The sequence below is a fragment of the Lemur catta genome, chromosome 1, assembly GCF_020740605.2.
Source record: "Lemur catta isolate mLemCat1 chromosome 1, mLemCat1.pri, whole genome shotgun sequence".
Classification (NCBI taxonomy): Eukaryota; Metazoa; Chordata; class Mammalia; order Primates; family Lemuridae; genus Lemur; species Lemur catta.
The window spans coordinates 119,674,293-119,700,690 of NC_059128.1; the positions used below are offsets into that span (position 1 = coordinate 119,674,293).

The 26,398-nt window shown below is 44.9% G+C and overlaps 1 protein-coding gene and 1 pseudogene across 3 annotated transcripts in view; one reads left to right on the forward strand and one right to left on the reverse strand.

Moving 5' to 3' along the window:
• Nucleotides 1–9,351, forward strand: part of LOC123638873 (paired amphipathic helix protein Sin3b-like) — a 31,255-nt gene extending 21,904 nt beyond the window's left edge. For 2 of the 3 annotated variants that reach the window (XM_045552682.1, XM_045552702.1), the window contains one exon: nucleotides 2,837–9,351. In XM_045552682.1, coding sequence (XP_045408638.1) covers nucleotides 2,837–2,899 — 63 coding nt within the window. In that variant the 3' untranslated portion in view covers nucleotides 2,900–9,351. Of the gene's footprint in view, nucleotides 1–800 lie in introns of all 3 variants that reach the window. The other variant, XM_045552687.1, reaches the window with a different exon arrangement.
• LOC123639069 lies at nucleotides 8,070–26,398 on the reverse strand (annotated as a pseudogene).

Sequence of the window (26,398 nt, forward strand, 5' to 3'; positions counted from 1 at the left end):
ATATCGTATGTAGGGTGATGAGCAAAGAGACATGAGAAATTTCTCACATCTGTCTCCCCCAGGATTTTGGATTCAGGGTTTTTAAAGGTAGCTGGGGGACAAAAGCCTAGGCAACTGGGTTGCTGATTGGTTGGGGATGAACTCAGAGAGTTGGGAAACAGAAAGTGTTTTCTTGTGCTGAGTCAGTTCCTAGGTAGAGGATCCCAGGACCTGCTGAGTCACTTCCTAAGTATGGCGGCTGGTCTACTTGGTGTCGGTTGGTCCACTTGAAGGCAGAGTGGAAAATATCTCAAAGACCAGTCTTAGGTTTTACCATAGAGATGGTATGTTTACATGTGAATAGGGAAGTTACTAGTCTCATGACAGCCAGGGATGCGTGACTCCTAAGGAGTAAGCAACTACAAGAAGTCAAGCTATGAAACAATGGCTGTCATCTTGCAGCTATGCCTGTACTTCTGTAGAAATCAGGCTTCTACCACACTTCTTGCCTTATGGCACCATATTACATTAATATAGTGGGTTTCATAATGAAGATCAGCAGTGCAGAGGGGATTGGTCTTCCCTGGCTCCCCTTAGTCATTTACAACATTTTACAAAGCAGTGTAGGTAAGCAAGAAGGCTAATCCCTAACCAGAGAAACAGAAGTTACATAGGAATCTGTCAGGTGACTCTGACCCCATAATGAGGATGCTTTGAGACTCAAAATAATTTATAGTTCCACCAGCTTAGATTTTGAATTATTCATTTTCACAGCCCCTAAAAGTCTTCAGATCACATTTCCTCCTGTTGTTCTTTTCAAGATGGAAGGATCCCTGGCCCTGGACCTTAACTGCTATCCCTGTACCCATGGGAAGTGACTTTGTCCTGTTTAGAAAACCCATCCTGTTCATACAGATGGAGATGCAGATGAATACAGATGGAGCTTCACTTACTCACCCGCTGCTCGCCTCCTGCTGTGTGGTCTGGTTCCTAACAGGCCACTCACCGGTACCCGTCTGCAGCGCAGGGGCTGGGAACCAAAGATTTATAGGATTTCTTTGAAGCCTGATTTGGATATTGGGCCTCAAATCTCCAGAGAGATTTTTCTTTGCTTTAGCCAGTCTTCTAGAATATCATAAGGGGTTTGTGATTAACTTAAGTACTTAGCTTAAGATTTTTGGACTGGCAAGAAAGCATTAATTTAGTCCAGAAACCTATATTTGTAGTTCTAAATTCTCTTTGGTAATTTTTTCATCCCTCTGCTTGTACAAAAGTTTGATAGTCACTTTTCCTTCTAGGGGGATATGCTTGTCTGGTGTCTCCTTACATCGAGTGTTCTTGCCTTATAGGGAGAAGGATCTCGTTTTACATTTTTCTAGTCTGGCAGGCTCTGGGTTTTGTTTTCTGCACCTTGTACCCTACAGACCTTAGAATCTGAAATTTTGGTTCATTTGCATGGGCACATACCTTCCAGTTAAAAGCCAACTAGCTCAGGCACAGTGGTGCACCTGTAGTCCCAGCTACTTGGGAGGCTGAGGCAAGAGTTTTGGGCTGTAGTGTGCTCTGATCTCACTTGTGAATAGCCACTAAACTCTAGCTTGGACAACATAGTGAGACCCTGTGTTAAAAAAAATAACAACAGTGACACCAATCACAAAGCCAAGTTTGAGTTCTCTTTTATATATCTGGGTCCCGCCTCTACTCGGACTCCTGAAAACACCTTCCTTCCTTCCTGACGATTGATCTCATCCTATCTTTGCTCTGCACCTGGGAGAAGAAGCTTGTCATCAACATTGCCAGTGTGAAATTGAACACATTTTAGTTCCCTGAACAAGGGGTCAGACTTAGCTCCAGAGCTAAGCTTACAGTTGACATCTCTTTGTTTATGGGAGGACACATGTCTTGAAAGGTTTAGGGGCTAAGTGAAGAATTGACTTATGAACAGTTTGTGAGGGCAGTCATCCAGAGACACGTGGGGCCTTGTGGGGTTTTGTTTGTTCGTTTGTTTGGGGGGATCTGACTAATGTAAAATACCTGAATACCAAGTTGGGAAGCAGCAGTCATGTATTTGGGAAAGGGACAGCAGTGTCACATGACTCATGACTCAATGTCCAGACTTAACTTTCCCTTTGGCATAACGAGTTTGGTTGGTCTTGATATTTTTTTAATTTATTTTATTACAGAACTGTGAACTAAAATAAAATCTTAAGCCCCCCCAGATGACTGAATGGACCCCCTCTTGGCCAAGGGGACTCCAGAGAAACTGTAAAGCTGAGTTGTAGCCATGAGGGGAAGGGAGGTCACACGTGCCTAGTTATGCCCATCCCTTCTGGAGTTACTCTTTGTAACAACAGGATGCTAAGTCATTAACAGGCCTAAGGCCATTTAAGACAAAGGTTAAACCACATCTGCCATCATCAAATTACTTCGCAGGTGACTTGCGTCTCAGTACATGTCCAGTGGCTTGTCTTTGATTAATGGACTTTCTTAACTTAAAACACTCCAAGCCTTTAGACAAAGCTTCATTTCTTTAAACAATTGCAAATCAAAGAATCCTTAACGCCCCCCCGCCCATAACCTGTAAGCCTCTGCTTCCAGATGTCTTGCCTTTTCAGGCCAAACCAGTGTACAGCTTCCATGTACTGATTTATGATTTTACATGATATCCCTTTCTCCCTAAAATGTACAAAACCAAACTGTAACCCAACCACAGCAGGATCACTTGCTCAAGGCTTCTTCGGTGTGGCTGTCTGGGTCACGGTTGCACATACTTGGCTTAGAATAAGCCTCTTTAAATTACAGAGTTTGGATTCTTTTCCACTGACAGAGCCAATGTTTATTTTTTATTATATCACAGGGAGGCGCGCCACTGATGTCAAACTCTCTGGCTTGGATCACCAGGACAAGAGAGATGGGGTAGAAGTTAACCAAGAAGAGAGGCAGGGCTGTCCAGTTTGAGCAGAAGACACCGAACACTTACATTGCTTGAGAGAAACCACTTTCCAACACACCCAGCTCCAAGCTACCCTTATTCTGGGAAGCCTTCCAGCTGCTCTTGTCTCAGGGCTGAGTCCTGGAGTCCCACTCTGGGCTCCCCCCTCTCCTGTCCTCCCTTTGACCCTGCCGCAATTGCAAGGGGCTGGAGGCTTCTGAATCCAGGTCTGTATCCCCCAAGACTGGGAGCTCCTCAACCTCCGCAGGGGCCGGGGCTCTTTGGGCAGGAAGAGGCGACAGGGAGCCCTTGCTGTGTGCTGGAGGAGGGAGTTGGGCTGCAGGTCCCTGAAGGCCCCCTGGGTCCCCTCCCGGCCTCTCCAGACCCAGAGGACAGCCCTTCCAGGTTGGCTTCCTGGAGAGGCCCATGGGAATGTCCTGCCGGGAAGGCCACAGCAGGTATAAAGCGCACAGCATCTGAACCAAGAGGCCCTTGGTCTGGCCCCTACCTACACCTGCCTGCAGGCGCCCCCGAGAGCATCAGACAGGGGTGCTTTCCTGCCTTCTCCTTCTGGCCGGTGGAGAGGGACCGGGAGTGAGAGGGTACGAGGCAGAATCAGAGAGCTGTGGGTACAGCTGTCCAGCCTGGAGATGGGGTGCAGGGCTGGGGAGAAGAGGGGAAGAGAGGGAGTCCTCAGCCTCAGGTGGCTGGCTGCGGTCTTCTCTGTTTGCCTGTCTGGTTCCTGGTTGTTCAGCCAGCCCAGGTGCCCACTGCAGCTTATAGGTCATCGGTTTCCAACCGGACATGATTCTGGCCCTCAGGGGACATTTGGTCATGTCTGGAGACACTTTGGTTGTCACAACTTGGGGTGGGGTTCTTCTGGCATCTAGTGGCTTGAAGCCAAGGATGCTGCTAAATGTCAGACAATGCACAGGGCAGCCCCCACCATAATGTCCCAGCCCCAAATGTCACCAGTGCTGAGGTCGGGAAACCCTGTGCTGGGTGTATTTTGCCTTCGCTGTTGTGTCCCTGCTAGCCTGGGTGGGAAGATGTGGGGAAGGCAGGGCGGAGCTGGGCACGTCCCCGTGCTGTGAGATGTTTGCTCAGCGCCTGTGTGTGGGCCATCCTCAGTGAGACCAGAGTGGCAGAGCTCTGTCACCTGTCAGAGGAGATGGGGAAGCCCAGCCCCGAGAGCCCTGGGTGCTCTACCCAGCAGGAGGTGGGAAGGCAGACCGCAGGGGTGAGGCAGGGGCTTGGGGAGAGGGTGACAGTTGGATCAGCCCCTGGGGAAACTGTTGTGACATTACCAGAGGTCCTCAGGGCCCTGCTGGGGTCAGAGCCCCTGAGTTTAGAATGGGGTCAGTTAGTGACATCTGGTACCGAAGGATGAAAACCAACCAGCTCAGAAGACCGAAAACCGTATCAGAATCAATGACAATTCCATTTGTTAGGTGAACCCTGAGCCCTTTACCTGAATCCTCGTGGACTCTCCGAAGGCGGTTCTCTGGTTACCGCCATTCTTGCAGTTGGGCAGAAGACGCCCAGAGCTGGAAAGTTCTTTCTCCAAAGTCACACAGTGGGAGCTGGGGTTGGAGCCCTGGGTCTGATGACTCTATGGCTTGTGTATGTTTCAGAACATTCTCTCTGGAAGCCAGAGGGGAGTGGGTGCAGAGAAGGAGTGTGGGGAGGGGTCCCTGAGGGAGGGGATGGAGCCAGGAGGGTGGAGGGGAGGGGAGAAAAGGGAGAGCTGTGTAGCAGGGAGAGAGGACGCCAAGTGCTGGGAGGGTGAGGGACAGAAGGGAGCTGATGCTGGTGCGTGACTTCTGGGGAGGGCGAGTGGGTGGTCAGAGACTTTTTCCCCCAGGTCTTAAGTGCAGTCTTCCCATGTGGGTTCCTTCGTCCTCATTCCTGTGAAGTTCCTCATTGTCCAGGTGATTCCCTGTCCTCCAAGCTCCAGGCTGACCCCTGCTGGGGGAATACTTGGGAGACAATGCCCTGATAACACTACGCAGAGAAACTGTGGGTGGTCCTGTCCTGGAGACAAGGATTTCAGTAACTCTTGTTAGCAAAGTGGCTGAAGCTATTTGTAAAAATATTTTTGTCTCATTTTCTGGTAGATTTCAGGTGCAGAGGTTTGAGTCCATGATATCTCCAGTTCGTGGTGTTTGATGACCATGGGTTGCAAAAGATCCTTTCTTATTTTGTTTATTGATCACCTTTCTTTCAATCCATTTCCCTTCATTTTTTTTGGACAGACATTCTAACATACTGAACGTATGTGTACTTTTTGTATATGTTCTTATAAGCTACACATTGCTTTCTATGTGCACATATGTTTTAAAATTATTTTAAAATTTTTAAACGAATGGACTTGTTTATTAGAGAAATTTTACATTTGTAGAAATATTGACCAGAAAGCATAGAGATTTCCCACAGACCCCCTCATCCCTGTAAATAAGAGTTTTCTTATTATTTACATCTTGCATTAGTGTGGTGCATGTGTTAAAATTGGTGAACCAGTATTGATACATTATTATTAACCAAGTTCCACGGTTTACATTAGGGTTCACTTTTTGCACCGTACATTCTGTGGATTTTGACAAATGACATGTGTCCATCCTTACTGGATCATACATGATAGTTTTATGTACATATATTTTTAATGTGCTCAAATGGAATTGCACTACAGAGTTCATATTTTTTGCTTTATGCACTTGATAATATTTTTAAAATTCGCTTACATTGGTATGTATGCATCTAACATAATAATAGATAAGTTGCATTGATTCCATTTTATGTGGAAATTTCCAATAGACACAAAAGTAGAAGAAAAACATGATTTTTGATGTCTCAGCTTCAATAGTTGTAAACATTAAACCAATTCTGTTTCATCTATAACCCTGCCATGAATTGGCTATAGTATTGATAGGAAAATCCCAAGCACTGTATTACTTAACCCATAATGACTTCAGTATGGACCTCTGACACGTGACACTTTCTTTGAAAGATACAACCACCATCCCACTATCACACGTAACAAATAGCCCATAATAAGATAGCCATGCCTGTTCCCTCCAAGTGTGTTTCACACTATTGTGCTGCAGTGTCAGCGTGTCCTCCTAGGGCATGTACTCTCGAGCCCCGGGGGGCAGAGAGAAGGATGGATGGGTGGGTGCAGAGACACACACGGAGGCAGCAGGACAAACCCTTGTGTCAAGGGCTGAGTTTCCATAGATCCCGCCAGGGGAGCTGCTGTGCTGGGAACGAAGTGCTGACCCAAAAGTGGGTCGTCTAGGAATGGGTTAGCACCAGGTTCCCCAAGAACCTGCTTTGCGTGACGGGTGACGGGGAGGCCACCTCTTCCCTTGGCGCCCGGTTTCCCATGATGAGGGGCGCTCTGCACCAGATCCCGGTCACTGGGCACGGCAGTGCGAGCAGCCAACCAAGGCTCCGCAGTGCTCCTTGAGCGTTTCTCGTAAAGGAGGAAAACTCAATATTGTCAGAACGTGAGTTCTTCCCAACCTCATCTATAGATTCAATACAGCCCCAACAGAAATCTCAAGAAAGTCATTTTGTGGATACCAACAAACTAATTCTAAAATTCATATGGAGAGACAAAAGACCCACATTAGCCAATACCATCTTGAAAGAGTAGAACGAAGTTGGAGGACTGACACTGTCCAACTTCAAGACAGTGTAAAGCTACAGTCGTCCAGATGTCATGGTGTTGGTGAAAGACAGTGCAACAGAATAGGAAGCACAGAAAATAGACTCATGTAAGTACAGGCAACGGATCTTTGCCAAAGGTGCAAAGGCAACGCACTGGCCCCCGGACAAGGAAAGATAATCTATTAGGAGAAAAGGGGCCAGTCCAGGGTGGCTGAGTGCAGCTGGAGAGATCGGAGGACTCAGCAGGGCTCAGTGGTGCAGAGCCCCTTAGGCTATGAAGAGATCAATGTCTGTAGCGGGGCAATATTTTGAGACATTAACTGAGGTTACTCTCATTCTCCACCTCCTGGCACCTTCAGGGGCTCCATCACTCTCAGAAATAACTGCTTCCTGTATGCACAGCCCTGGAGGGGAAAGGCCTGATTGAGCACAAATCTCACAGTACCTGTGTCCGAGTTCCAAGGCACGCTCTTAAAAGTTATGGCAGTAACAACTACCTTGAAAGGCAGCATGCTTCAACAGACTTTCTGAGAGAGGCAGTGATAAGGCCACATTTACTGAGCATTAACTGTGCACTAGACACAGCTCTGAGTCCTTTGTATTTAGCCCTCAGGACAATCCTGAGGTAGGTAGTGTTGTCCCCATTATATGGTTGAGGAAATGGAGGCACAGAGAGGGACATTAACTTGCCTCAGTCACATAGCACAGTCCAGACTTGAGCCCAAGCAGTCAGGCTCCAGATCCCACGCTTGTGGGGTTGGTATTTGTGTCCAGTGGTCTGGCTTTGAATCTCAACACTCAAAGGGGATGGCACTGCCCCCACCCCACCCCAAGATGGGCCCGGGAGGCCTATGATGGGAACGAAGGAGGAACCAGAGGGTGGAGAGGAGCCTCCCCTGACAGTCCTGTGGGAGCTCCTGGGTGGGCTCAGTCAGTGTGTGTTCTCCAGGCTGCGCGGGCAGCATCAGGGGCCCAGAAGAGGCAAGGGAGGGGCTCCTTGAAGGTAGGGAAGGGGTCGTGGACGGGACCACCTGGGAGGGGCAGACACAGGGGTGGGACATTGACAAGAGCAGGAAGGGAACTAACAATCTCAGAGAGGCTGCCAGGGTGGAAGCTGAAGGCCTCCCACGGTGTGTTCTGGGCCGGTCAGGGGGCTCTGTCTGGGGGTCACTCACTAGATAAAGGGATCTGCCTCTATGAATTCATCTTTTTATCTAAGAGCCTCAATCTTGCCCCTTAAATTTGTCCTTAACCTGGTCCCTCTACTGCTCAAACACCTCCCATGGCTCCCTATCGCCTGCAGAGTAAAGTCCATACTTGGACTCTGAGAGAACCAGCGATTGGCACAGGAGCACTGTGCTAAGCCAGAGAGGCGGTCAGGGTGTCCAGCTGAGAGACCCCAGCCTGGCTCCACCCACCCAGGCCCACCCCCTGGGTCCCTACAGTCCCCAAGCATCCCTGCTGGCTGTTGGCTAGGCTCAGGCAGAAGTGACAGCACAGGTTTATTTCCAGGAATCTGCAAAGGCAGATGGAAGGGGTAGAGGGGTCACTGCTGGCTTGCCTCCAGTGGCTCCAGCCGCAGCCAGAGGCCACCCTCGGCTTGCAGGATCATCTCCACCTTCCGGTCAGGCAGGACGCGGAAGCGCAGCAGCGTGAGCACCAGGACCACCTTCATCTCGGTCATGGCGAAGGTCTGCCCGATGCAGTTCCTGGGAGCAGAGGTGGGGACTCTGAATTCACCCAGGACCCCCATCCAGGCCCCATCGCGCCTGGAACCTGGCCTGGGTCCCCCACCTCCACCCACATCACCTTGAGGGGCAGAGTGAGGAGCTAAGTATGCCCAGGACCCCACCCACCTCTGACCCTCCTCCCCTACACACACACACACACACACACACACACACACACACACACACACACACACACACACACACACACACGCACAATGTGGGCTTGCATAACCCCAGGGCCTGCCCCAGACTGCAGCCCTGGACTCACAACAGCAGCCAGGGAAGAGTCCCCTAGCAGGGATCCCATTCTAAGGACCTTAGCCCTTAACCTCGGGAGCGAGGAGGAAGGAAAGCTGAAACTGTGACTATCTGTAGCTCCCCTTCCCCCCAACTTTTGCCACTGTCATGCCCAGACCCTGCACGCATCCCGCACCCCATCCCTGCCTGGGAAACACCCTACCCTTACCTGGGCCCTGCAGAGAAAGGAACTAAAGGCAGAGGTGACCACTCCTTGGTGTTTTCTGGGTTGAAGCGGGAGGGGTCATACACCCGGGGGCGAGAGGGAGACAGGGTTGTTGGGTGGGTCTCCCAGGACAGCCAGCCTTGGAGAGACAGATGAGGGTGTCTGATAGTCAGGGAAAGAAGTGATCTCGGATTTCCCTGTCAAAGCCCTGCCCCACCAGGATCCCTGGAATGGGTAAAAATGGTGGTGTTGGGGGAGTCAGCACCTCAGGGTCTGGCCACACAGCTGGGTTGTGATGGGTCCCTAAAGTATTGATAAGGCAGATGACACCTGTGGGAGATGAGGGAGCAGTCAGGACAGGGTCCCACTGCCTGATAGGCCCCTGTTCCTGCCCAGGAGCCTCCTCCCCCTGTTACTGTGGGCACCTTTGGGGATGACCCGGCCATCTGGGAGCACAACATCCTGGGTGCAGCATCGGGAGACCGTTGGGACTGGAGGATGCAGGTGCAGACTCTCCTTAATGCACATGGTCAGGAAGGGCAGCCGGGCCAGGGCATCCCTGTGGAACCCCCCCCCCCAATAATCATTAATGTCTAGCTAGGGAGCAAAAACAAATAGAATCCTCCAGCCACTGTGTTTCCTAATATCTTTTCTCCCTATAACAAAGTAAGTTCCATAGGAATCAAATATTTGAGAATTAGAAAAGCAAAAAAAAAAAAAAAAAAAAAAAAAAAAATCAGAAAAGCAGAGAATGAGAAAAGTACCTGAGGAAATTTAGCTAGTTATTTTTAAAAGATTGTTCTGAGGAAAACACAGCATCTAAAAACCAACTGCAAAATGTTAACAAATGTGCATAAAAACTTTTTTATGGCAAGAAAGCAAATTCAAAATACAAATGAATAAGAAACAAAATACACAGAATCAATGTTTTACTCTTATTTCTTATTGCACTAGAGATACTGGCAAATGCAATTAGACAAGAAAAAAGGAGAGTAACACAATTTGAAATGTTGGAGTAAATGTATCATTTTGGCAGATAGTGATTTTATTCTTAGAAAAAACAGAGATTCCACTGGATACCTTTCATAAACTTTGAAGATCCAGTAAGTGGAAGAATTCTTTGCCCACTTGTTTTCCAGTGCCTATTTAAAATGGTAGGACCTGGAAAAAAATGGCAGAGTGGAGGTAACCTCCTGGATTCCTGCTCCCAGAGCAGGAGGCATAGATCTCTCTCTGCTACACATGAGTGTATTGCTCCTCCACAAGAATAGCGTTGTGAATTGATGGAAAATCAGTGTGGGAGAGAAAAAGCAGGAAAAAGAAAAGGTGAGTGGGAGATAAGATCGCCAAATTTGGAGAGTGTGAGACAAATAATAGAGAGTAGAATGTGGGACAGCTGCGCCCACCTCGCCAGCCAGTGAGGTGGGATCAGTCCCACCGGAGAATGCCTTGCTTCCCCACTGATCTCCACACCCACTCAGACAGGGATCTGCCTGAAGTCGGTGCAAAATCACCATGGGAGATGTGTAGCTCTGTGGAGAGGAGACAATAGCAGGAAGCATCTTGAACTCCCCGAGCTCTGTGCCAGGACTGCACTGGGTGGGGGAGGGACTGGTTTGGGCTACCACTGGAGGCAGTTAGGAGACAGGTAAATTGCCTCTACCACTCAGTGGGTCCAGATCAATGGAGGTGAACGCTAAATAGGGGACTCTAACCTGGAAACTGCCTCAGGCTAATAGGCCCACTCAGGGTGGGTCAGAAAGAGAGAGAGCTCCTGCTGGACAGGCATGAGATTGTGAGAGGGCAACATAAAAGAGACAAGGGGGCATCCTGGTGACTCAGCCCCCCGACCTGGCACCTGCCAACCCCTGAATAGTTGCCCCCAGTGCTAGCACTCTAAGGGCAGGTGGTCGCCATTTTCAGGGTTCACAACCCAGCTGCTGCAGAGTGATATGGTGTCGGGCGTCTCCCTTCCCCCAGCCTGGGGACTCCTGTGACAAGCTCCGCCCTTACACGACCTATGGTCCACTAGCCAGACCAGTTTTGATGTGTGAACTCTGAGTGTTTCCCCAGTCATGGGAGGCTGAAGCCCCGCAGGACTTACAGGAGCTGTGGTGGGGGGGCACTCGCCCATGGGACTTGCAGGCACTGGGTGGATTGTGGCACCACCCCCTCCCCCTAGCCAGCATCTTTTGTACCGAAAGTGGTAGGCGCCACCTCTGGAGGTAGGGAGAGACAAGAAAAGCCACTCTTTCTCTGCAACTAGCATGAATCCGTGGGGCCTTGGCACAGATCAAGTTGACAGCCCAGTGACGTTACTCATCAGACTAGTTTTGGTCATCTGGTGGGATCAAAATCCTCTGGCTGGATTTCTGCCTCTGGTTGGCTGCCAACAGTGTGATCTGTGGCCAGAGAACAGCAACCCTGGCAAGGGACCAAAACAGGCTCCCCAAATGACTCCTCAAACCAGGATCAGCCTCCCAACTGTGGTAGAAGAACCCTGAACAAGACATTAGCGGCTTCCCCTAGTGACAGAGCAAGCAAGCATAGAAGTGCACACATCCAGGCTGTTAGGCAGCAGCTGTGAACTGCCTTGCCCCTACAGCATCTGCTGGACCAGAGCCTACACAGGGCATGTTACTTTCCAAACAAACCAGAAAGGTGGGAAGCAATGACTGATCCAGATGGGAAGGACTCAGCAAAAGAACTCTGGAAGTATGAAGAATCAAATGGAAAACACACCCCAAAGAGGAACACCAGCTCTCTAGCAATGGACATTAACCAAATTCAGAACACTAAAATGACAGAAGAAGAATTTCAAACATGGATTGTCAGAAAGCTCAATGATATGCAAGAAAAAAGTGGATAACCAACACAAAGAAACCACAAAATAAATCCAGGACTTGGAAGAAAAGTTCACTAAAGAAATTGAATTATTAAAGAAAAATCAAACGGAACTCCTGGAAATCAAGAATTTATTCAGGGAACTACAAAACACGGTGGAAAGCCTCAAGCGCAGGGTAGATCAAACAGAAGAAAGAATCTCAGAGAGTGAAGATAACACCTTCCAATTAAAGAAGTCAGTCACAGAGATAGAGCAAAGAAATAAGAGAAAAGACCAAAGTCTGCAAGAAATGTGGGGTTATGTGAAGAAGCCTAACGTGAGAGTGATCGGCACTCCTGAGGGTGAAGAAGATAATAATATGCAAGGGTTGGATAAGCTATTTGAAGATATAATTGAGGAAAATTTCCCAGGCCTTGCTAAAAATCTAGATATACAGGTACAAGAAGCCCAAAGGACCCCTGGGAGATTCATTGCAAATAGGAAGACACCACGTCATGCAGTCATCAGACTGATCCACTAAAGAGGCCCTTCTTCAGGCTGTAAGGTGAAAGAAACAAGTAACACACAAAGGAAAGCCCATCGGAATAATGCCAGGTTTCTCAACTGAAACCTCATAAGCAAGAAGAGACTGGGGCCCCATCCTCACTCTTCTGAAACAGAATAATATTCAGCCTAGAATCTTGTACCCAGAAAAGGTAAGTTTTGTATACAAAGGAGAAATTAAGACACTCTTAGATAAACAAAGACTGGGAATTCACCAAGACAAGACCAGCCCTCCAAGAAGTACTCAAAACAGAGTTGCACACGGACCAGCACAAGAAACACTCACGAATGTAAAAGCACTCAAAAGCTAAAGATCAAAGGCCAGATACCACAATGGCTCAAGAGAGAAACATAGCAATGAAGTTCTACCCAACAGGATGAACAGAAATCTGCCCCACCTATCAGTTGTCTCAATAAATGTGAATGGCTTGAACTCCCCACTCAAGAGACATAGGCTGGCCCAATGGATAAAAAATACAAGCCAAGTATCTGCTATCTCCAGGAAAGACATCTAACCTGCAAGGATGCATTTAGACTGAAAATAAATGGGTGGAAATCGATATTTCAAGCAAATGGAAGCCAAAAGAAGGCTGGCGTGTTGGTTTTGATTTCAGATAACTTAGTTTTTAAATCAACAAAAGTAATGAAAGACAAAAATGGTCACTATATAATGGTGAAGGCTAAAGTTCAACAAGAAGACATAACTATACTTAATATGTATGCACCCAACGTAGGTGCACCCAGATTCATAAAGCAAACCCTACTTGATCTAAACTAAATGATAAGCAGAAACACCATAATAGCCGGAGACTTCAACACCCTGCTGACAGCACAGGACAGATCCTCCAAACAGAAAATAAACAAAGAAATAATGGACTTAAACAGAATGCTAGAACAAAGGGGCCTGACTGACATTTACAGGACATTCTATCCAAAATTCACTGAATATACGTTCTTCTCATCAGCTCATGGGACATTCTCTAAGATTGACCATATGCTAGGACACAAAGCATGTCTTAAAAAATTAAAAAAAAAAAGGAATTGTACCATGTATCTTTTCAGATCACAGTGGAATAAAAGTAGAAATCAACCATAACAGAAAATATCATTTCTACTCAAAGACATGGAAGCTAAACAACCTTCTTCTGAATGATTATTTCATAAATGAAGAAATCAAGATGGAAATCAAACGATTCTTTGAATGAAATGACAAAGGAGACACAAATTTTGAAAATCTATGGGACACAACTAAAGCAGTCCTGAGAGGAAAGTTTATTTCCATAAATGCCTATATCCAAAAGACAGAAAGATCCAAAATAGACTTCCTAATGAATCAACTCAAAGAGCTGGAGAAAGAAGGACAGACTGACCCCAAACCCAGCAGAAGAAGTGAAATTAATAAGATCAAATCAGAACTAAATGAAATTGACAATAAGAAAACTATAAGGAAGATTAATAAAACAAAAAGTAGGTTCTTTGAAAAGATAAACAAAATTGACATGCCTTTGGCTAGACTAACTAAGAGCAGAAAAGAAAGATTTCTAATAAGCTCCATCAGGAACATGAAAGGAGAAATTACAGCTGATGCCACAGAGATACAAGATATCATCATCTATGAATTCTACAAAAACCTTTATGCACACAAACTGGAAAATGTGGAGGAAACAGACAAATTTTTAGAAACACACAGCCTCCCTAGGCTCAACCAGGAAGAAATAGAATTCATGAACAGACCAATATCAACAACTGAAATCTAAACAGCAATAAAAAATCTTCCTAAAAAGAAAAGTCCTGGACTAGATGGTTTCACACCCAAATTTTACCATGCATATAAAGTAGAACTGGTGTGTATCGTACAAAAGTTATTCCACAACATCAAGAAGAACAGAGCCCTCCCTAACACATTTTATGAAGCAAACATAACTCTGATACCAAAACCAAGAAAGGATGCAACAAACAAAGAAAACTACAGACCAATATCCCTTATGAATATAGATGCAAAAATTCTTAATAAAATCCTAGCCAACCAAATCCAGGTGCTTATCAAGAAAATAATCCATTATGACCAAGTGGGCTTCATTGCAGAGACGCAGCAATGGTACAACATACGCAAATCTATAAATGTAATTCACCACATAAATAGAAGTGAAAACAAAGACCATATGATCCTCTCAATAGACACAGGAAAAGCACTTGAAAAAATTCAACACCCTTTTATGATAAGAACGCTTAACAAAATAGGCTTAGACGGGACTTACCTAAAAATGATACAAGCCATATATGACAAACCCACAGCCAACATCATACTGAATGGGGAAAAATTGAAAGCCTTCCCACTTAGAACTGGAACCAGACATAGCTGCCCACTGTCCCTACTGCTATTGAACATAGTGCTGGAAGTCCTTGAGAGAGCCATCAGGCAACAGAGCAGAATCAAGTGCGTGCAAATGGGGACAGAAGAGATCAAACTCTCACTCTTTGCTGATGATATGATATTATAACTAGAAAACCCCATGGATTCAACCAAGAGACTCCTGGAACTGATAATTGAATTCAGTAGAGTCTCAGGATACAAAATCAATACACACAAATCAGAGGTATTCATATATGCCAATAATAGTCAAACTGAGAACCAAATCAAAGACTCAATACCCTTCGCAATAGCAACAAAGAAAATAAAGTACCTAGGAATATATTTAACTAAGGAGGTAAAAGACTTCTACAGGGACAACTATGAAACACTGAGGAAGGAGATAGCAGAGCACGTAAACCAGTGGAAAACCATACCATGCTCATGGATTGGAAGAATCAACATTGTTAAAATGTCTATACTACCCAAAGTGATCTATAGATTCAATGCAGCCCCTATTAAATTACCAACATCATTTTTCACAATATGGAAAAAATAATTTTACACTTTGTATGAAACCAGAGAAGACCCTGATTAGCAAAAGCAATTTTAGGCAATAAGAACAAAATGGGAGGTATTAATTTAACAGACTTCAAACTATACTACAAGGCTGTGGTTATTAAAACAGCTTGGTATTGGCACAAGAACAGGGACACAGAGCAATGGAGCATAACTGAGAATCCAGATATAAAACCATCCTCATATAGCCATCTAATCTTTGACAAAACAGACAAAAACATACACTGGGGAAAAGAATCCTTATTCAATAAACGGTGCTGGGAAAACTGGATAGCCACATGTAGAAGACTGAAACAGGACCCACACCTTTCACCCCTCACAAAAATCAAATCACAGAGGGTAACAGACTTAAACCTAAGGTGTGAAACTGTAAGAATTCTGGAGGAAAATGATGGAAATACTCTTCTAGACTTTGCCCTAGGCAACGAATTTATGAAGAAGACCCCAAAGGCAATCACAGCAACAACAAAAATAAATAAATGGGACTTGATTAAATTAAAAAGCTTCTGCACAGCCAAAGAAACAGTCACGAGAATAAACAGATAACCTACAGAATGGGAAAAAATTTTCGCATACTACACATCCGATAAAGGACTGATAACAGGAATCTATTTGGAACTCAGGAAAATCAGTAAGAAAGAATCAAACAATCCTATCAAAAAGTGGGCAAACTACATGAATAGAAATTTTTCAAAATAAGATAAGAATGGCTAACAAACATATGAAAAAATGCTCAACATCCCTAATCATCAGGGAAATGCAAATCAAAACCACATGAGATATCACTTTTCTGCAGTGAGAATGGCCTTTATCAAAAAGTCCCAAAACAATAAATGTTGGAGTGGATGCGGAGAGACAGGAACACTCATACACTGCTGGTGGGAATGCAAACTAGTGCAACCTCTGCGGAAAGCAATATGGGGATACCTTAAACAGATACAAGTACTCCTACCATTTGATCCAGCAATCCCATTATTGGGCATCTACCCAAAAGAACAAAAGACATTCTATAAAAAAGACATCTGCACCTGAATGTTTATAGCAGCACATTTCATAATTGCAAAGATGTGGAAACAACCCAAGTGCCCATCAATACATGAGTGGATTAATAAAATGTGGCATATGTGTACCATGGAGTACTACTCAGCTATAAGAAACAATGGTGATCTAGCACCTCTTGTATTTTCCTGGATACAGCTGGAACCCATTCTACTAAGTGAAGTATCCCAGGAATGGAAAAATAAGCACCACATGTACTCATCATCAAATTGGTTTCACTGACCATCACCTAAGAGCACATTTAGGAATAACATTAATCGGGTGTCAGACAGATGTTGGGAGGAGGGGATGGGTGTATACACACATAGTGAGTGCAATGTGCACTGTCTGGGGGATGAGCATGCTTGAAACTGTGTTTCCGGGGGTGGGGGCAGGGGCAATATATGTAACCTAAACTTTTGTACCCCCATAATATGCTGAAATAAAAAAAATAATTTGGAAAAAAAAAGAAACAGCTGATCAGCTTATTCTAATACTTTGAAGTTATTATCATCACTATTACATAGAAATGGTGAGTGAAGACATTTTTACCTGATCCCTGATCTCAAAAATAAGGCATTGAATCTTATGTAATCAAAACACAAAAATAAAAAATAATAAAATGGCAGGACCCAATACACTTAACTAGTTCAAAATTTGAAAACTCTACGTCACCCACCCCTTTGGCCCAATGCCACCCCACTGGTTGCCTAGGTTACCATTTTTAATGTATCTTTCTAAAGCTATCCCCTAAGCATCTTTAAGAAATTATACAGTAGCATGCTATATAACTATACTGTAGTTTTCATACTATTGTACTATGCACACTACTGTGTATCTTTTGTCATTGAACATTATCTCATTCTCTTCTTGTATCTCTCCTGGGATTTGTATCAAAATAGGTTATTTCTACTCTGGAGCTATAACAGAATTTACCCATGGTTTCAACTAGAGCTTTTAAGATTCTTCTTTTTTAAAAAATATCAAATATGTGACTCATCTGGACATTTCCAGATAGCTTCCCAATTGTTCCAAGTGCTTTTACTAAATGATTCATATTTTTCCTCTTGATATTAGCATTTACTATTCTTATTAGGTGCAAAATTTATATGCCATATCATGAGTTTCTCTATGTAGAAATAACCAGCTGGAAAAGATAACACAAGAAAAGATGTTAATAATATTAATATAAAACACCTGGATTAAACTTAAGAAACCTGAAATCTCTATATTCCAGATAAACTGATAAATTTCCTTCAATCCAATTAAAAGATACACTTCACTATAGCAACAAAAGTGTCTAAGGGTTGGTTTAACAAACATGCATAAGATCTCTAAGCAAATATTCTAAACTCTGTTAAAAGACTAAAGATTATTTGAATAGGTGAATATCCATTTCATACTATGAGAGAGGATGTGTCAATATTATGAAGTTATGTTTCCCACAAATCAATCATATATTGAACTCAACCAATGAAATATATTCAAGTCAGATTAAAGTCTATCTGACTTTTTAGAACTTGATAAGCTTACTCTAAAATTTTTCTGGAAGCATAAAGGATCATGAAGGGGTAGGTCAATCTGAAAATAAAATATTAAAGAGGGGGAAGTTATTCTACCAGATACTAAGACCTATTATAAAGTCACTGTAATAAAAAATAGTGTGGCACTGCTGCAAAAACAGCAGAATAGACCCATGGAACAGATAGAGACAGCCGTGTAAATAATTGAAAACTTCGCATCTCGTAAAAGAAGTCCCACAACCCCTTAGGAAATGGATGGGTAGGCTGGCTGTAAAATATAATATAGACAAATTTGCCGTCATAAAAATTAACCAAAATTAACCTCCTCCTCAAATCAAAAGGCAAGTTTTTGCCACACAAGACAGAAAAAAGATTAATTTTGATACACATGCCTATAAGTAAATATGAAAAATAATGAACCCAAAGAAAAAGAACAAAACATATAACATGATCACTTCCATAAAGTGAAAACAAATGACTTATCAACACGTGCAAGGCATCTTCAATCTCACTGTTATTTAAAGAAATGTCTATTAAAAGAAGAAATATAAATATTGACAAAGATTTAAAATTCAATAATACAATAATAGTATTGTTGAGGTTACGGGAAAGCTGATACTATCAAACTCAGGTAATAGGAATGGATTTGCAATAAATAAAATTGTGCATTTCAATGGTCTTTGATTCACCAATTGCACATCTTGGAATCTGTTCTTCAGAGATGCTCCCACTTGAAACAATGGTGACTGTACACATGCCGACTGCACCATGTTTAATTCAGCAAAAGGTTGGAAACAATGCAAGTATACACCATTGGGAAGATGTTTAGATAAATTATGGTACACCCGCACAATTCACTACTATACAGCTACACTAAAGGAAGAGATGAGGATCAGTAGTCCTATCACACTACAGGATGGGAGGTAACTCAGTACGGAGACTGGGAAGAAAATTGGCAACATCTATTATAACTGCGAATGTTTACTTAAGTGTCTTCAACGTGGGGGTGCACTGAATAAAATATGGAATGTTATGCAGTTTCAGCAGGAAATAGCTATATTCCTGTGTGTCCGTCCTGAAAATGGCGAACCCAATGCCCACATTTATGTGAACACACTCTCTTCTTCCGTACAAATGGGAGTATCTAAGACTGACACAGGTCTGCACATTAACAATGTACTGTGGGGTTTTATCCACACTGTTGAGTGGATAAAACCAAGTTGCACACACACACACACACACACACACACACACACACACACACATATACATATACACCAAAAGGTAGAAACCATATGGATATATAAAGACATGACTAATAGGTAGGTAGATGGATAGATAAACAGATAGGTGACCAATTGGTATCTCTAGACACCCCTTGGGAGAAATGGAGGGGATTCAGGGGGGTGGGAGGAATGTGAATGATAACCCTAGTGTTTTCTGTAATGTCTCATTTAGTACTGGAAGAGCTTGTTCTCATTTGGTTTTGTAATTCAAAGTTCATTTTTCATGTGGGTGAATATATACAAAATGGAATACCACCCAGCCTTCAAAAAGAAAGAAATTCTATCATTTGTGATGCCATGGGTCAACCTGGAGGACATTATGCCAAGTGAAATAAACCAGTCATGAGGAGACAAATACCATGTGATCTCACTTACCTGTCTGACCTAAAATAGATAACATAGATATCATAGAAACAGAGAAGACAATGGTTGTTACCAGAGGAGGGAGAGAGAAAAGGAACAGGAAGATGTTGATGATAGGGTACAAGTTTCAGTAAGATGGGAGGAATACGCTTTTAAAATCTACGGCATAGTAATATTCTCCAGGGATTATGGGGTTGGGGGGGCAAACTCACAACTAATGGTCACAAACATGGTGAGCATTGTAGAGGAGAAGGGCATGCCTCTAAACCTCGCTTAGGTGAGGTAAAGTTGTAAAATGTAACCAGAAGATATTTGCACTTCAGTGTTTATTGCAGCATTATTCACAATGGCTAAAATGTGGAATCATCTTAAGTGTTTATCAAGGGACAAATGGATAAAAAAGATGTGGTGTATGTACACAATAGAATATTATTTAGCCATGAAAAAGAAGGAAATTTTGTCATTTGCAGAAACATGGATAGATCTGGAGGACATTATTTTAAGTGAAATAAACCAGGCACAGAAAGACAAATACTGCATTTCCACACTCATACATGGGACCTAAAAAAATTGATCTCAAGGAGGTAGTGAGGTGATCTCAAGGAGGTGGATACTAGAGAGTGGTAAGGGTGGTGGGAAGGGGTAATGAAGAGGTGTTGGTGAAGGGGTAATTCTGTTAAATAGAAGGAAAAAGTTCTAGTGTTCAGTAGTGCAATAGAGCAACTATAGTTAACAACAATTTATTGTATTTCAGAATAGCTAGAAGTTTTCAAATGCTTCCAACATAAAGCAATGATAAATGTTTCAGATGAATCATGTCCCAATTACCCTGATTTTATTATTATATGTTGTATGCTTTTATCAAAATATAACATGTACTCCATGAATTTGTACAATTATTATGTATAAATAAAAAAAGAAAAAGAAAAAATCTATGGCATAGCATGGTGAGGACACTTAACAATAATGCGTTGTATTTTTCAAAATTGCTAAGAGAGTACATTTCAAATGTTACCACCACAAAAATGAAAAGTATATGAGCGGACAGATATGTTCATTAGCTGAATTCTATTCTTCCACATTGTACACATATATCATAATATCACATTATAGTACATAAATATATAAAATTAAAATGTATCAAATAAAATCAAAAAAACAATTTAAAAATCACCTAATTTTCCAAAGCTCATATTTTGAGAAAAAGAAACAACCTCACAGTATATTGTTAATGTGCAGACCTGTGTCAGTCTTAAATACTCCCATTTGTACAGAAGAAGAGAGTGTGTGTTCACATAAATGTGGGCATCGGGTTAGCCGTTTTCTGGAAGGACACACAGGAAACCACTGGCCATAGTCACTACTAGGGTGCGGCTTAAGAAGTAGGTTTATTTTTATCCTAAACTCTTCTGGACACATTTTTTACCAAGTGCATAATTTTTCATGAAATCCTGGCTTTAAATGCACGAAAATGTTTCTTTGCCTCACAGAAAATGCTGTGCTGAGCAAAGGCTTGGAGGGGAGGACACCACCTCCAAACACCTGTCTAGTCCAGTGCTTCCATTGCATCCCCCCATCCTTGGCCTGGTTCAGACCTCAGAACTTCCCCTCTGAACCCTCATTCCACAGCGTGTCCCCTCCAATATCCTGTCCACACTAGCCCTAGAAAGAGCTTTCTGGTACCCAGATCTGACCTCTCCCTCCCCTGCTCAAACACCACCCCTGGCTCCCCATTACCCTTGGGGTAAAGTTGACCACTAAAACTCCTCTCTCCCTCTGTCTTTGTCTTGTCTCTCCCCACACCTTTGCCCAGCCCATCTCCTTGACCTTGAGCACTGTTTCCCAATTGCACCCAAATATCTACTGACCATCATTCAGGGACTCAGCTGAGACACTTTTTTAACCCCCAGTCCTGCTTCTCTTACTCTCAACTCTATTCACGCTCTTGTGGGCTGGGAATGTCCTCACGTGGGACTGTTCCCCCAGCAGACTGGGAGAACCTCAAAGGCAGATCCCTGGGCTGGGTCCTTCCCAGGTTTCCAGAGCACAAAAAAGTGCTGGGCACAGAACTGGGGGTGGGAAGGCAGCACGGGAGTGTTTGCTACATGGAGGCTGAGTGGACGAGTGACACAGGTGTTCTGGACAGGAGATGGATGACTTTTACCTCTGGGTCTCCTTTGGGAATCCCTGGCCTGGACAGTCGGGTAGGAATTAGGGCACAGAGGAGCAAACACTCAGTGAGTGAAGCTGTTTAAAGGAATGGTGTTTCATGGAGAAAAGAATGGGAGTGGAGACGAAGTTCATTAAGGAAAACGTGCTAAGTGGCATCATAAGCCCTCACACATCGTTACTAATTCTCTCAGCAACCCCAGTCTTTCTCTCCCCAAAACCTGCAGTCTTTCCCCTGATAGCCAACTGGGTCCCAAGTCCTGTCTCTGGATCTGCTCCTATTACCAATAAGAAATACTGGTAGAATCAATAAATACAACTTCTCTCCTCCCCACCTGGCAGCAGAGCCAATGAGAGGGGCTCAGGAACAGGCCATGAGGACCTGCACTCACCATTCAATCTCTGTAGGCACGCGATCCCTCAGCAGCTCTCGCACCTCCTGCCGGCAGCGCTCCTGGTATTCTGGGTGCCTTGCAAGGTTGTGCAGGACCCAGGAGAGACCACTGGCCGTGGTGTCATGGCCTGAGTGGCAAGAAGGTTGACCTGGGTCTCTGAGCTGCTTCAGCACCAGAGTATGGGAGGGATGGAGTGATCAGGGTCCACCCACTGCATCCCTGGGATGGAGAGACCCCTGTCCTCACACTGGGACCCTCACCCCCAAACATGAAGGTATCAGCCTCCGCTCTTATGTCCTCATCTGACAACTGCTTTCCATCTTCATCCTGGAGAGAAAACAAAACCACCCAAATCACACTAGCTCTGAGGCTCCTGGGTCTAACCTGAGACAATCTCTGAAGATGCATCCTCCTTCCAGGAACCCAAACCCACCCTGCACTCCTAGAACTCCCTGGACACCATTGCCAGAGCCCTAACCTGATGGGCTTCCTCCGTCACTGCCTGGCCTCCTCTTTTATCCCTGGTGGAAGGAATCAGTGATCCATGAATATTTTCATGTTTCTGTATAATGAGGACTTTTGGGGGAAAAGTTGCCGGCAACCTGGGTTTCAGGATGTTTAAAGGACAATTTGCGTTGGAGCTTAGAAATTAAGTGTTGCTCCAAAGATATTTGCTCACATTCAAGGGTGGTAAACATAGAGAATGCTATCTCCCTTGAAGGCATTTGGCTTATAAACCCATACTCATTGCCTTCTCACTGGGGAGTAGTTTATACTCCAGAACAAAGGTCTCTCTCCATCTCTGGAAGGATGAAGGCACAGATGTGCCAGCTGTTCTCTATGAGCTCCAAGGTTCATAATGTGTGGGTCTCTCTACTGTGGTGCAAATTCTGGTGCACTTACAGGTGAAAACTTTTCATTGCCCTAGGAGGAATTAGGAAATGGATCCCTTCTTGACTCAAATAATTTCCATGCTCCCCAGTGCCCGCTGGATCAAGTCCAAGTTCTTGGATTTGACATTTGACATGAAGCTCCCCATTCTATCTCTGGAGTTCAGATCCCAGGAAGCCCACCTTGCTCAGTAGGAGAACATCGATGAAGTCCAAAGTCTTGGTCTTGGCTTTGGCCTTGAGGAAGTCATCAACACCCTGATTGGGAAGGGTGCGGCGTCGCTCCTGGATGATGGCATCTTTGAAGTCATGCACCAGGCGGCAGGCCTTGTGGAAGCGCTGCCCATCACAGGTGAGATAATACAGGAAGTCCTCGTGCAAGAGGATGTTCTGGCTCCTTTTTTCTATGAGGGCACTGAGCTACAGGATGGTGGGAACATATTCACTGGGCTTCCTGCAGGATGAGGGAATGGGGAGGAAACAACTTAACACACCTGAAACCCAGGAGCATTTCTCACCAGCAGCCAGGATCTACCTCCCATCAGAAAATGGAGTCTCCAGAAACAGATGGACCCACAGATACACAGATGGCATCGGCCATGAGACTTGACTCTCCAAACTCTGTTCTTTGCCTGCCTGCATCCACCTCTGTCACCTGCCCAGGTGCCACTAGGCAGCCAGAGCATAGCTTGGACATCACGCCCCTCTTCCCCTCTGTCTCCTGCCCAGTATCCAGGCCCACACCTTCTCCTTTCCAAAACTGTGCACACAGCTCCGATGTTATCAGATTCTACCTGGTACTTGGCCCAGCCCCCACCCCAGCCTCCTGCATACAAAGTCACCTCTACTGTCTGCTGCACATACTCTACTCATCCCAGCCTCCCTGCCTTCATTCGAACATTTCTACCTACGCTTCCTGTGCTTCAAAGCACAACGATGACGTACCTGTTCCAGAACAGCTATTGTGGTTGTTCTCCTCAGTTCTCCCTCCCCTCCTTACCCCCTTGGGTCCACGGCTCAAGATCCCACACCCTGGGAAAGGACTCACCCCTGACAATTGCTGTCGAAGCTGAAGATGCATTTCTGCAGACAGTCCAAGGTCATGAGGCTGATGTGCTCAAACATGTCCAGATGGGCACTGCCCTCTGAGGCCAGGCGCTGCCACTTGGCCTGCAGAGAAGGTCACAGAGCTGGGGGAGCTGGGCCTTGGCTCTTTGGAGCCCCTCCCCAACCCCACACATCAGGATGGACACATTCAGAACCAGCCTCTTGGTCCTCTGCCCCAGGTACCCATCTCCAGGGAGGACCTGGCTTGGGTGAAAGCAGAAGCTTTTACTATTAGCAGATGAAGACCCCATGGCTGGGAACAAGAGACCCAAGTTCACGTTTCAGCTCTGCATCCTGTGCTCTGTGTGCCCTTGGGCAACTCATTGGTGTCCCTTAGGTCCCACCTGTCAAATCTTCAGGAAAATTTAAGTTGACCTGATTTGGTGCCAGGTAAACCAGGTTAGAATCCCTGCTCCACCACCCCAGGACTTACTACATGGGTAGACTTGGGCAACCCCTCCAATCTTTCTGGCCATCAGTTTCCTCATCTGTAATGGGGTGAAAAGAAACTCTAACTCACAGGAGCATTAAAATTAAATCGGACAATTTATATCATGGAATTGGCAAATCAGCACAAGGAATCATTTCTGCCACATAGTGAGTGCTCAAAAATATTGGTTTTCGTCATCTTTATTATTATAAATTGACTGCAAAAATATCCCTATGTTGATAGAAGCAGTCTTCCATGGGCCCTGAGCATCCTTGCTGGGCACACCAAGAATGCAAGGCCCTGATGTTCTTAACCTGGGTCATTTCTCAACCTTGTGATTGCAGACAAGAACCTTGAGGGATAAGGTAATGATTCCCCGTGGACACATATTAGGCTTACTTCTATTTGCTATAAAATCAGGTTCCCTAAACCTAGTGCCCCTCCCCTGTAATGCAGTAGACTCCAGGAACAGGCATCGATAGAATCCCACCTGTGTCCCCCACAAGGGATTTGGGTGGCTTGGAAAAAGGAGGCAAACCAAGAGGAAGCACGTGCTGTTGTGCCGTGAGTAGTCAACTTCCCTTTGTCTCTGACCCTGGAGTCTCATGTCTTGTGGCAAAATCCATGGAACAGTAACACGCTAACTTATAACCTTGCAAGCAAGGAAAAAAAAATCCTAGGCAGTTCAAAAAATCCGTATCCCACCTGGAAACCATTCTTCTAAGTGAATTATCACAAGAATGGACAAGGAAACACCACATGTACTCACCATTAAATTGGAACTAATCGATCCACACTTACGTGCACGTATGGAAATAATATTCATCAGAAATCCAGCGGGTGGAAGGGGGCAGTGGGTGATCGGTAAATCCACACCCAGCGGGTACAATGCACACTATCTGGGTGAGCGACACACTTACAACTTTGACTCAAATGGTACTAAAGCAATTTTTCTAACCAAAATGTTTGTACCCCCGTAGTAATCTGAAATAAAAATACAAAATACATACAAAAATCCGTAACCCCAATTCTCCACTTCTCCCTCTGCCTACACCCTTTGCAGTGTGATTTTTCAGCAACTTCCCTTAAGAGATGAAGCCTATTTTACCCACCACCCTTTGATTCTGTGCTGGATTTTTGACTTTTCTTTTGGCCAATACGATGTGGAAAATGATGACATAATAACTCTAATAAGCATAAACTCCAAGAGGCATTGCAGCCTCCTCTCAGTCCTTGGAGCCCTGTCCCTGCCATGTGAACAGCCCTGGGATCCCTTCTGGAGGGAGAGACTTGCGTGGAGGAAAGTCCAGCTGTCCCAGCTGAGGCCATCCTAGATCAGCCTCATGCTGGCCGAGCCCCACACAGGTGAGAGACTGAGCCAGGATCAGCAAAGCTGCCACCTGACCCGCAGCTGATCACACACCCCGAGTGACCCCTTCCACATCCACAAGAACTAGCCCACTATCCTGTAGACTTGTTAGCAATCATAAGCATGTTGATTAAACCAATGAGTTTGGAAGTGGTTTGTGTGCAGCAGTAGCTGCTATGTAATCTTCCTCATTTCTCTCTTTAGCTTACAGGATTTTTATGAGAGAAACATAGAAACCGACACTGTCTGAATACCTACTATGTGCCAGGGACAGGACTGCATTACATCATCTTGACCTCCTTTTAAGTAGAAATTATTATTCCCATTTTACAGATGAGGAAGCCAAGGCTCAGAGAGGAAGAGCAATGACCCTAGGCCTCCCAGCAGAGCCAAAACTCCAGATCAGACCTGTCTGTGGTCCCTCTACCCCAAGGCTCCAGCTAAGACCCCAGTGTCGAGGGACTTACGTGCATTATGCTCACACTGTCATTGAAAATCTTCACATAGGGCTTCAGGATGTTGAAATGGAAGGCTGGTGTCAGCAAGCGACGGTGGCGGCTCCACTTGTCACCAGCACTTAGCAGAAGCCCATCCCCTAGTAGGGCAGCCAAGGGCAGTGAACAAAGGCAGCACCTTCTCCTGGCCCCACAAGGCTGTCCCCAGCCCCATTCACCTGCAGTTACTCACCCAGCCATGGCTTCAGGAAGCTGAAGAAGATATCGTCCTTCCGTACAACGG